At 35.4% G+C, this 14,007-nt stretch overlaps 1 protein-coding gene across 1 annotated transcript in view; it reads right to left on the bottom strand.

Annotated features, from left to right (window-relative positions):
• The window catches only part of LOC106130426 (heterogeneous nuclear ribonucleoprotein L), a 276,610-nt gene that overhangs the window by 199,315 nt on the left and 63,288 nt on the right, over positions 1–14,007 (bottom strand). Inside the window, exon 2 of the mRNA XM_013329264.2 lies at positions 141–254. Within this exon, the coding sequence (XP_013184718.1) occupies positions 141–254 (114 nt within the window). The remainder of the gene's footprint in view (positions 1–140; positions 255–14,007) is intronic.

Below are 14,007 nucleotides of genomic sequence, written 5' to 3'. Positions count from 1 at the left end.
AAGCGTGATTTTATGTATGTATTAAAATATCGTTACGTCACATTGTGAACAGACCCTAACCCAGGACAAACTAATAGTATTCATGTGTCTTACAAACAAATTAGGTACCAACACATATAGGTGAACAAATAGTGACTCACCACAGTGATGGGGTAGGCCGGGTTGATGATGGTGTACAGCAGTATGTGGTTGGGCCGCGCCGGCGGCTCCCGCTTCCGTCGCGGCTCGCCGGCCATGTAGTTATTACCATTACTCTGTTGACAACGGAAAAATAACCTTATTAGTCTCATGTAAAACGTTATATACAATGATAATGACTGATGGATTCTTCTTTAATAGCATTCGTTCCAGTCGATAATGGGAAACTCAGACAATCAAAAAAAGAAAAAGGGGAATTCAAGGGAGCTCGGACGGTAGTCACACATTCATTGACATGAAAAAAGGTATCAGGTAAGGTTACCGATTCAATTTTCACATTTACATTGCTTTGATGCCCCCATTTTACACGTGCCAATGAGAACTATCCCTCACAAAATTCTCTACACAGCCGTGTCATACGTCAATGAACAGTTTCGAGCGCGACAACCGACACGGTCCGCGCTCCGCAATATGATTTACGTCGCCCGGCGGACGGTTAATTGCGTACGCTGTCCGGTTACTGTCCGACAGCCGTCCGGTTACTGTCCGGTAATTCTGATTTATCGCGTAACGATAGCCGGGTACTTCGATTGGTGTTAGTGGAGGGGCGGCGATTGAAGTGTTGAGATTTGAAGCTGTTTTAGGTGAAAACAGATCGGTACGGTAAATGTGACCCGTCGCTAGTCATTTTCGTATGACATTGTAGAATTCGATTTAAAATTAACGAAATCGGTTTGAACAAAATCGATCATGCAAATTGTGAGATACTAGAGTACTAATAGCGACTCCACTCCCGTAATATTAACCGTATCATTAGTTTCTGTTCTCGTTGGGACTCCGGAAAATCCTCTCTTAGTGCACCCTTAGGCCACATAAGGAACCCATATGACAAATTTCAAAACCCAGCGGTTTGGGCTGTTAGATACATCAGTCAGTGACTTGAGTTATAACAGTTATTATTAATCATCTTCTTTTATATGTTTAGAATATTTAATAATTTCTTGGATCAACTGATAATTTCAATGAAAAAGTAAATGTACTTTGGCGCGAGTCTGACTCGCACTTGACCGATTTTATTTGTCTTGCCAACAAACATGAACATAACGAAACATGTTTATTACTTCAACGAAGTTTATAAACAAGCTTTTTTATTTGGTTTCTTAAAAGAAATGTATTATTACGCAAAAAAAAACACAACTCCTTCATTGCAACTGGCTTTTAATCCATACCTACTAAATTACAATTTCAATTCCATCATTAAGCAATACAGCTGAACGTTGACTTTTCAGTATTTTCAAAACTGTGTTCTCTGTCGACCCCGCAAGGTATATAAGTAAGAATATAAAGTACAGGTAACATTTTCTATCGCTAAACAAATTAATTGCAGCAAGTTATTATTGTACAAATAGACTGACAAATGTAAGGTTTACGTATGAATATTCATCAGCATGATTCGACGAAGCGCTACGGGTACTGGTCCAAGTCAGAAGCGTACTGCTTCCACTTTCAGGGACAGTGCAGTGAACCAATGACTTTCCTTATAAGCCTTAACTCTGACAGAAATTAAAAGTCTCATTTTTATAGTGAGTTTCTGTTGTGACAATTACAAATTTTGAGAGGAATTTTAATTACAGACTTTTGGTTTTTTGTCTTAGATTTTTCTTAAAACACCAAGATATTTTTTTTTTTCAGTGTACCAAGGACAAACGTTATCTGCAGGGCCCAAGCATGAGAAAAGAAAATTCGCGGTTTTTAAGGTGATTCGATTTGCTGTCATGATGTTTACGTGATTTCGTTGTTTTTGTTCATTTAGAGATTTTTCTTTGAAATTATGTATATGAGGCAAGAAATAACTTGAATTAAAAATAAAACTGCTATCTTTTCTCTCTTTCTATCTCTCTCTTTAACCACAAAGCTATACGGAGAGAGAAGATAAAACTTATTGCCTTTCAACGTTCGTAAATAAGTCCTCTGAACGTAATATTGATTCATTGTGCGTATATAACATGGCCTCAATAAAAATCCAATTAACCAAATTAATAATATCGATTACATCGCAAGTGGGTCCCCGATCGCCCCGCCTAAATACCCGGGGCACAAAACCCACCAAATAGCTACAATTAACGACCGGTTACAATCGACCAACGATACAGTCTCAATCCATTCATTCGGTGAATACTTAAAATACCATGATCTTTTAAATTATTATACAGAGTTTAGGTTTTTGTTAAAAAATATATCACACAAATCCCTGCCAACTCTAATTATTTTTGCCGTTGTTAAAGCTACACCGCGTGTCACTTCCACATCTTAAGAAACCGTAAATCTTGAGAGCCAATTCGCTCGAGCATAAATGACACATACACCAACTCATGGAGCGCACTTCTCAAAACATCATAAAACGGAATTTCAATGTAGCAACATCAGTACTAAAATTAAATTCAAATAACACACGTGCTTGTCGATTCTATGAATCTGAACTCTACGATGCTACTAACTAGCGTTCCAAATTCAAAATAATCAACAACGGGGATTAGCAAATGAGATGTTGTAAAATGGGTTTTATGTAGATACTGATAGGGTTTATGTTAATGTGTTGAGAGATTGTTCGCAGCGCGGCCCGGTGAAGCGCGAAATTCAAATATGGAGTGATTTTAAATAAGTCGTTATACAGGGGAATCGCCCGTAGAAGAGTCACGTCTTGGGAAAAACGGCAAGTTAATATGGGAACAAATTGCTAGCCGTGCGTTCTTTGCCGCGCCCTAGTTAACAAGGGTCAGATAAAAAAATATAAAACTAACATCTATACTAATATTATAAAGCTGAAGAGTTTGTTTGTTTGTTTGAACGCGCTCATCTCAGGAACTACTGGTTCGAATTGAAAAATTTTATTGTTGTGTTGAATAGACCATTTATAGAGGAAGGCTTTAGGCTATATAACATCACGCTACAACTATAACCAACCAAAGAAATAATGGAGAATGTGAAAAAATTTCGGGGATATTTATTCACCCTTGATGGCTTCAATGATGCCCAAAATAACTATCCCACGGGGACGAAGTCAGGGGCACAGCTAGTCTGAAATATAGAAGTGAGTTGGTGCATTCATTCCATTCTTATTTTATTTACATCACACTTTCCTAAAACGCACACAAATAGAGTATTAAGAATTTAAAGTAGGTACATTTTGCCCCGAGAAAGCTAACTTTTTCATAGGGTTTGCAAATAAAGACACATAAGAGTGCTGAACGCCTACTATGCGAATGAGTTCATCAGGAGTAGAACATATAAAGTCACTTGAAAATAATTGGCTGCAATAAAAATACAATACTCTAGTAAACATTAAAAAAATAACGTTGTGGCAAAAACAGTTTATTTTATTTTGAAAATTCCACGTATCAAACACGTAATTGAAAGTAGGTCACCATCACGCCGCACCGTGACAGGACTACGTCATAAAATAACGATTGTGCAGAAAATTTATTTCAAATATGACCTCATAAAATTTTATGTAAATATAACTTATTATTGTATTTTGTAAAAAAAAAAAGTAATTTGCGAAGTACACCTTCGCTCAGCTCGATGGGAATTTTGCTACTTACTTAGATAAAATAAAAAAAGTTACTAATTAAAAAAATAAAATAAGTCTGTCTCTTTAAAAAATTAAAGAATATTAATATCATAAATATATTAATTAAACCCAGATACTATTAATATTTACATACGATATTTTGTACTTTTTTTATTTTGTAACGACGACCCTCCGTTGAAAGTATAACGAATGTCCTGATAATTAAGCACATGAAAAATGACACTTGCAGGCAGGTGTAGCCGAGTTATAACGAGTTATAAATACTTTTTCGTATAAATGGGGCGGAACAAATTGATCACGCGTATACAAAGGTTAAGTCAGGAGACATAGTATGAGCCGTAACTTACGGCGAGGGAGAAAACTTGGGATTCTTCTTTAGCAGCCTCGATATCCATAAATAAGCCATACACGGTCTTCTCGAGACTGTTAGCTCTGTCCATCTTGTAAGGGATAGAAACGGGTCTAATGTATGTACCGCTTGAAAGAAGAATTCAAACACTTTCTCTTAAATGATTTTAAAAAAAGTCTGCGCTGTTGGTAAAGCATCTGACTGACACTATGCTTTTTCTTCTCAACCAGACCAGCATGGAAGCTGGCACATGAATGAACCTGTTTACTTAACCGGTATTCACGTGTAAGACTCACGTGTGAGACTCTATTCGTAAAGAACACATGACCACTAAAGAATTACATCGAAAGAAGACACACATTACTTCCCGTACATAGAATACAAAAGGGGATTCAAACAAAGAGATCCAGAAATTATCGGGAATGGAACAATCGGGTCGATGTGATGGCAATAAAGTGGTCGCGTTACAATGCCGGTGCGTTAAAAAAAGGGCAATTTTAAGCCCTTTATTAAGGACTTTGGGGCAATTTTTTAACCCCGCTGTTGATTTACATTCGAATTTTTAACTAGGCAAATTTTATACAGTACGATATGTGATATTTTCAGCGAGTTAATGAACAAAAATTCAGTTAACAATTAACCGTGGTCGCTCGATGGTACACCGATCATTGTAACATGATTCGGATCGTTCAAGATAAAATAAAGATACGTTACGTGCGCGTTTTATACCTGTATTATTTATAAATAATAACAATTAAGAGTTGTACAACTCTTATCTTGTTCCACCAAATTATATTAATGGTTTTTGACAAGTTTAAATTCTTGCTATAAACGCATTTAAAATCGAAATTTCAGCATCAATTTCATTATTAAACCTTACAGCTCAGTATTTTCAATTGGCTCTGTCTACCTCGCAAAGGATATAGACGTGATTTTTTTCTATAGGTATGTATATAATATTAAAATAACAAACGTATTCATTGAAAAAAAAGACAAACGTTACTGCTATTGCCCATAATATCAAAAGTAATTTACTGAGTCGCAACAATAAATTTAAATAAACTACATTAAAATCTATGACGCCCACAAAAACATTAGTCACCGCTCATATAACCATTACCGGCCCAATAAAAACTTGTTAAGACGTTATTTGTCACTCGGCCGGCAGTGTAACGCGAGGTGCTAGAATAATGGTAAATGTGTTGTCGGTGCGATAACTTGGCATAGACATCTTAAACCGCAAAGACATGACATGATATAAATAATTAGAAATAAATAAATAAGAAATAATTTAGAAAATTTGAAAAATAAACATTCGTACTAAGATAGTTATTAGAGATCACAAAACAAATCACTTTATTATCCAATACTTCGTAAAACAAAAAATCTATAACAATACAAATACACAGTTTCTTTAGACATAAATACTGACAAAATGTACTCGTAAGTCCTTTCTAAAAGATCACAAAAAGAAAGCGTACGCGTGTATTTTTGCAGTAAAATAGGGAATAATTATATATAACTTTATATGTTTCTGTTGTGTGAATCATGCGATAAAAGGCCACAAATTACATTGTTTTAGTACATGTTTCACTGTTACAAATAAATTTACAAAAAGAATGTCTACATTTATTAATAACAGTTACTATGCCTAAGAATAAACAAGTATTCAGGTTACCAGGACTTCACATTACTTAATTCACCTGGCCCACTGGAATGGAAATAGAATAACAAATATGACCCACTTAACTCGCGGGGGATCTAAAAATAAATGCCACTTCTATTTCTAATATCTCTTAGTTCTGTGATAAAGGCGACGGACGGGCTACCAACATTTTGGATGCAAGTAGATTTTTTTGTTTATTTTATTTGTTAGAAAAGTGAATAGCGTTTTTCTTACTATTAGACTAATAGGATTTTCGTTGTAAATCAATTTATGAATATCAACAAATATTATGAGAAACAAATGATCTACCCCGATTTAAGTGACCAATAAACCAATCAACTTGGGGCTAAAATTATTTTTTTGTATGTATGTAGATAAAGCGATAAGTTTCATATGTAGAATCTTTAAATGATTTTTTTTTAATTATTGGTGCAACAAAATCGTTTAAATCGTGAGATATTCACTGAAAAGTCTAAGATCGCGAAGAATGACTAGTTATTTATATACACGAACCAAAAAAAACCTATACTTTCCCACGTATCAATTAATCGGTAACAATGCGTTTCGAGTGGAACAAAAATCACTTTCCCCGTTACGCGAGGCTCGCGTGATGCTCAGCTCACTGTTTCCGCGTCTGTTACGTGAGGTTTTCCTTCGCGGTTCTACTTTTGTTTTCCATTAGATATGTATGTATGAGAGATTAATTGTTATTACAACATGGTTTAATAGTCATGGAATTATTGTGTTTTTACTTTTTTTGTGAAAAGGCATATTGCTATATTTATTATGTAATCATTTGACGAAGAATAATTCTTATAACGGAATGTTCAACGTTTTCACATAGAATTAATTTTAGTTTTAGTATTATAAATTAAGATGTGTCTTGACACTTTGTATTTGAAATTAAGCCATGCGAGTGCTAGAATAATATACCCAAAAGTAATATCTGTTAAATTAATTTAGCTTGTCTTATGTCCGGCACTTTTGAATAGAATCACTCTATATCTTTCCCATGGATGTCGTAAAAGGCGACTAAAGGCTAACCTTTACTTTTACTTAAAAAATTAAGATTCTTTTTTTAGGCAATGGGCTAGCAACTTGTCACTATTTGAATCTCAATTCCATTATAAAGCCACACAGCTGAACGTGGCCTTTTATTTTTTTTCAAAACTGATGGTTCTGTCTACCCCGCAAGCTACATGACTATGTATGTGTGTATGTCAAACTTGCCTTTGAGGTTCCTTCTAGCTATTGCGAAGGAAATCATTAAAAAATGCCCACAATCATTGTAAATACATAATGGTCAGTACTGTGGTGCCGGTATTAAAGGCATTACATTCAGGTCACGTCTGTGGCCCCACAGAAACAGTCCCGGACGACCCCCGGGGCCTAAATAAGCCTTTGTTTTGGCGGTATTAAGGGACGCTAAGCTAAATACTAAGTGGATTTCGGTGTTGTTTTAGGAAGAGGCGACAACGATTAAGAAATCTCTAATTATACGGATTGTTTTAATGTTCTTCTGGACCCGGTAGAGATTTTGAACGTTTCACTTATAAATAATGATAGAATTTACTTCCGGCACCAATAGAAAACATAATAAGTAATACTCAATAGACTAAGGGAAAAGCTTATTAACTTGGGATTCTTCTTTTAGGCGAGGGGCTAGCAACCTGTCACTATTTGATTGACTCAATTCTATCATTAAGCCAAACAGCCGAACGTGGTCTATCAGTATTTTCAAGACTATTGACTCTGCCTACCCCGTAAAGGATAAAAACGTAATTAATGGACGTATAAACCTATATTATTTTAGTAGGATAGACAATCAAGATTTTTGCTTTTCACAACATCCAAACATGTTTACACATAAATATGAAGATTCACCCTCCTTTTTCAACACACACGGGTAAGATTATAGGCTTTCTCAAAACGGTGCGAGGGTGAGTACTCGATTTGTGCAGAGGCCAAAATCCCGTGATCCCGAATTAAGCGTGTAGTTTAATGAAAGAAGGGGGAGAATCCTTGATTTTATTAAGAACATGAGAGGGAAAACGTAATGACGTGATTATTGTTGCGAGGCAAAGTTCGTTTGTTTTAGGGATTTTAATAAACTACATACTTTTTTACATGAAGAATTCGCTACAGTGGCAATTGAGAGTAATTAATAAGCTTAAGTTAATATGAAGTTTAAGTCTATGTGCCAAGTTTCGTCGAAATCGTTCCAATTGAGATAATTCCTACAAACAAAAAAATACATTTAAAGAGTTTAACACGACTCGTAAAATTTTACATCCATGTCAAAGGGGAACATACAAACCTACAAAATAATAGCTCCATAAAAATATGATAATAGCTGCATTGAATAAAAGACGATGATTAAGTTTACTTAAAAAGCCGATATCGGCTTATCTTATCGGCTTTTTCGGTAGGAGATATGGATACAGTTGACACCCTCCATTTTCAAGTTGGGAGGTAAAAAATGTGTCAAGTTTCCACACGGCACTTAATCAGCGCACACTCGCCATATGTATAAACCTTCATTATGGTTTATTTAGACGTCAAAGGACGAGAAAATTGTTCACACATGTCAAAAAATGTACCAACTAAATAGGGCGAAAAGAAAATGTTTTGTATGTATGTTTATACCGCGATAACTTTTGAATCGCTTGTCTGATTTTTATGAAATTTAAAATGTATGTTAGATCTGTTAATAGAATTTTTAAATACGTGGGGCAACATAATAAAACCTTTTTCAAATGACGGGTTAAAATAACAAAAATATGCCTGTCAGCTCTCGCGAGCCCTATGAATGCGAGTCGTTTCGTGTAAAAACCTGACTCACCCCATCCATGGATTCATGGTCAAGAACTCATACTGGGTTCCTCTGCAGAGAAGTGAGGATGTAACCGGGACTTCAGCCAAAAAAAAAGAAGACAACTCTTTTTCAAATCACGCACCAAAATAACAAAAATCTACGTACCTTTATCAGCTCTGGCGAGCCCTATGAATGTGTCTTCATTACGGATTATTTTGATGTCAAAGGGCGTGGAAATTTTACGAGCCTCGTTATACGTGACAAAATGGACGATCCCGGCTTAGGGAATTGTGTTAGGACTAGCTTCTTGCCGCGGTTTCTCTTCAGAAGGAATTTATATTAAAAAAAAAACATTGACAAACAAACATTCGCTACGTAATTAGACCTCGGGTCTACGCCATGCTACGCCATTATAGGGATGGGCTACGACCGCGTGCTACGAAGGTTAGCATCGTAGCCTCGTAGCTCGCTACGAAACTCGTAGCTTGACGCAAAGATGCCTGCATGCTTTTGTTAAGTTTCTAAAAACATTATTTCTCTTATCCATTATCTCCATATCTTTCTCATGATGTCGTCAAATACAATTAACTTGAGAATTTACTTGTAGGCGATGGGCTAGAAACATGTCACTATTTCAACCTCATTTTTTTGAAACTCATAATTGCGTCGGTCACTATTTTCATAACAAATGCTTTCCCTTTAAAAACGTATAACCCTACGTAATGTAATCATAGACCTATCAATGCATCACTCAGAATTTCAGGGTACTTTTGACCTGACCTTTCGCCGGTCTTCATCGCAAGAAGCAGAGAATAAAGAAAATTGACCGGCGCTAACGACCAGCCATTGCTCTCTCAGAGTTAATCCATTCGTGATTGTTTCACAGCGCGCCACGCTCCGTTTGTTGTGGAATGATTAATAATTTAACCGCCGTCGCAATAAGAAGGCGTGTTATCTCTTAGGTTCGTTTTGCTCTCTCGGTATTTGTTTTTGTTTTGGTGATTTTATAGCTCTAAACTATGGAAAAAATGAGTGACTTACAGAATAGGTAGTTTTAGAAATAATCGCATACAAAGATAAAAACACTAGCTTTCGTCCGCGGCTCCGCCCGCGTGTAAGTACCCCATGTTATTTTCCTTAAAACTATACGTATACCAAATTCCATGGAATCTGTTCAGTAGTTTTGAAAGACGAACAAACACACACTTTGACATTAATAGTATCAGTGTATCGAATATATAGACTAATGTCTCATCCATCTGCCTACCCCTCCGGGAAAGAGGCGTGATGTTATGTATGTATGTCTCATCCATTTTCCTCTTCGACGCACAATATTATCAAAAACACAAGACTACGAACGTTCAACCGAATGTCTTTACATAGAACAGAGAACCTCCTTTATTGAAGTAGGTTAACCCGACCCGTTGCACCGTCGCTGATTACACTGCGCGCCGTGTTACACCCGCGATTACACCTAATTTGTTTGTTCATAACTTTTAATGACGGTAATCGTGAGCCGGCCTGGAAAAAACTTTTCCGAGTTCATGATTACTGGATTTCTGTGATTCGGTAAAAAGGAGAGGTCACACAAAAGAGATGAAGCGCTTATTTGAAAGCGAAAAAAAATACGGCCTAATTGAGAACCTCCTCCTTTTTGAAGTCTGATGCAGAGCGTCAAGGTAATGGAAATAACTTAGGATTCTTCTGTTTCTGTCGGTAGGTCAAAATAGTAATAAAAAAAACTCTGAATTTCAATACCAACACTAAGCATCCTTGATGTGCCTGTTTAATCATATTACTATAAGCCTCATCCGCTAAAAATAAATAAAGTCGTGATGAGTGCGTGTAGGGATAAGTTTTTTTAAAAAGAAACGTCTGTAACCAATAATCGTCGTAGATTTTAATAAGAATTTTCACTTGAATCTACGAGAAAATAATGGTTCAATAAAGTTAATTTAATTAAAAGCGCCAAAGCCATCAATTTAACGAGATTCATATCATAAATCGGTGTAATTAAGCTTATAATATCAGCAATAAAAACTATTTATATGGGGCCGTACGCTTAGCGACAGCTACAAAACGCAACATTAATTAAACGGGAATAATAAAACGCAAACGGGTGCATGAAAAGATGTAAAATAAAAATAGATACGCGATCGTTTATTTTTTCTTATTTGGAAGATACAGTATACTGAAATGGGTAGTTTGAACTTGAGAGCTGCATATAGTTAACGTCGAACAGACTTTAATTTATTTTGACTTCATTATGATTCCATAATCAGGCGGTGTTTAGCTTTCCAGTGCCGGAGCCTGAAAAGGAGGCTGTCAATGTATTATGGGACGTCTATCAAAGACTAAGGTAAGGATTAGACATGTTTATTGAATGTACGAACACACCTACGTACCTACTCATTCACCGTTCATACTCCTGATGACGTTACCCTGTTGCAGCTCCAAGGATGTTTTGTTTTTTTCTTCTTTGTCATTTCGCTCTTGGCAAAGCGGTTGTGTCAAAGTTTAAAAAAATAAATGCATGAAATTAAGTTAAGTATTCACACCTTGCGAAATATTACTATCACTTTAAAGCGTTGTCCCTTCCTGCGTCTGTCCCTCTATTTTAATAGATAGATTGATTCAAGAGGACGGTATGTATAAATGCTACCCGTGCGAAGTCCAGGCGGGTCGCTAGTAAAAAATATATACTACTGATATACTACTGGCACCTTCGTTAAAACACGTCGTATCTAATTTAATTTTTACGTCAACGGTTTAACGACCGTCGTATATTCCATTTGTTTGGCTGGAAAGTTAACGAGAATCGATTCGATCTCGATTTTCAGGTGTGAAAGGGCCACCGATTGCTCCGTGTCCATTTAAAACGGTTTACGATGTTTACACTTAATTTAAGATTAAATTTATATGTTTTGTAACTCGATGTAAAACCGTTTTTAATAATCCGTTAAAAGTCGCTGAAGCCAGCATGCGAATAATACTCATGAGGTGGAATTATTTGTATTCGTTTAAGGATTTAACACACTAAACGCAACCCTTAAAACATATGAATTTATATATTTTTAGGCGAAGTTCTTAAAGTTTTAAATTCGAAAAGTGTGAGGCCATAGACGATGCATTGCATATGCAAACGCTATTATTCTCTACAAATGTATACGTTTTTTAACTATTAATCTTTCATTCATTGCATTTAGTGTGGACAAGAGCCCAATTAACCAAATTCTGTTCACACAATCAGGTCGGCATTCACTGATAATTACGTTTAAAAATTATCACGCAAACCCGTACATTTTAATGTGTGGTCGCGTTTCGCACGAATCATTCGTTCACCTCCGATTCGCTTTGATGGACAAAACCCCGGTGGTGTCCATCAGAATGTGTATTATATATATATATATATATATATATATATATATATATATATATATATATATATATATATATATATATATATATATATATATATATATGTATAGAATGGCAGTAATTAAAATTCGATTTCTACGATAAATAAGTTTCATGATGTATATTAATTTGAATGGAAGAGAATTTTCATCGATCAGGTAATAAGTTAACAAAGTAAATTCGAAAAAATGACAATTTATATATTTATATAAGCATAGATTTCTTCAGACAACTTTTCACATTGACAAGACTGCTGGAATTGGTGCTGGTGTTAGTTTCGGTTATGTCCTCTCTTTTCTAGAGGAGCCCGAGTTGCACCTATGGCTACGATCATGAACGAAAATGAATGAAATCATAATGAATATACATTTTTTCCCAACGATGTTTACCTTCGCCGTAAGAGCATTGGTTAACGATTCACAAGGCAAGGATTTGTTAACAATCCAACCAATATTTATAACTCAGAAAATAGTCATTGAAACATCCTTAACTGTCATTACCGACGCTGAAAAAACAAAAATTTTGCTATAAAACGGCACGCGGTTTTGAACAAGGATCAGAATGGACCTACTACGTAGAACTAACAAAGGTATTATGTCAATTCTGCCGAATTCACAAAAACCTACCTGCCTTAAGCTGATTTCAGCCAAAAAAGTTACGCCTAAAATGTGTTAGCGAAAATCTTAATGGGTTTTTCTTACAAGATTGTAAGGGCAAGTTTCTGTGAGTGATAAAAGCTTCTTACAACACGGAAAAGCTGTTTGCTATCTACCTATACATATACTAATCACGTCTATATCCCTTGCGGGTCAGCAGTCTATAAAATACTAAAGACTGAAAGGCCACGTGTAGCTGTATGGCTTGACGATCGAATTGAGATTCAGACAATGACAGGTCGCTAGCACATCGCCTACAAGAAGAATTTTATCTACCTATCTTTTTTCTACGTGGCATGGAAATAACGTGCATGCTTTATCAATTTTGTTCAAATACTTGCTTATTTTTTCTCTTACACTCCCATAATAACTAATTCCAAGTTGTAGTAACCTGTTCGACACCACGACAAAATTTTTAGGCAGGCCACGTTTTTGTAAAGAAATTAACACTTTTTGAAATATTTTCAACCTATAAAAGGCTAAACCTTTTTCTTACTTATGGCAAACCAAATTATATAAATCGGAATGTTAAATTACATAAATCGTAGAAAAAAAGAGGTAATGTTTTAATACGGCTTTACTTTAAAAAATATAAATTCATACATAGCTTTGGAAAACTTGGCCAAATTCTAGCCTTGTGAATTTAGCCTCTGCGTCACGTTCCGTTAGCCTGTTCTCATAAATCGGTAGATACCATCGAGAGTTAAATAATCGGGACAATGGGGGTGAGTTGGCTTTTATGGGACACGGCGCGGCGTAATCAGGAGCGCTGATAGCCGACTGGGTATTAGTTAAAATAAATTGATTAATTTTATGACCAAATAAATTTATAATTTTATGACTAACAAGGCTTTGAATTATTTTAATAACTAGAGAGAGAGACTGACATAACTCTTTAGTAGTTAAAAAATGTATTCTTTGCCAACAAACTGCATATCTAAGATTCGGGTTTTGAAACTTGCTCGTGTGAAGTTGTTCTTTGTCAAGACATTTTTTGTGAAAAGTACAATAACTAAGTACCTACTTAAAAACCAAAGAAATAACAAACTATAATATTTATATGGAAAATGATAAGCCTTTGTACAATGCTTCGAGTACTTAGGGTAAAGTTTATGTTCAGAGTACCAACCAGTACTTTTATATAATTTAGTAAATTGCCGGCACTGACTATTTTTCTGTATACACGTCAGCGGTAAACATAGATGGCATGATAAGATATTTCTTTGTTTGTAGATGGTAACAATAATTAAAAAAAAATACAAAGTTTATTCAAGAAAAAACTATACGCCTATCTCATAACAGACTTAGCAAATTATGACCTTGTGTGGTTTTTTTAGATTTTTTCTTTCTTGATGGAATTCGGGACATTTTCAT

This window comes from Amyelois transitella, chromosome 27, assembly GCF_032362555.1.
Source record: "Amyelois transitella isolate CPQ chromosome 27, ilAmyTran1.1, whole genome shotgun sequence".
In the NCBI taxonomy this organism is placed as follows: domain Eukaryota; kingdom Metazoa; phylum Arthropoda; class Insecta; order Lepidoptera; family Pyralidae; genus Amyelois; species Amyelois transitella.
This window is presented reverse-complemented; position numbering and strand designations above follow the sequence as displayed.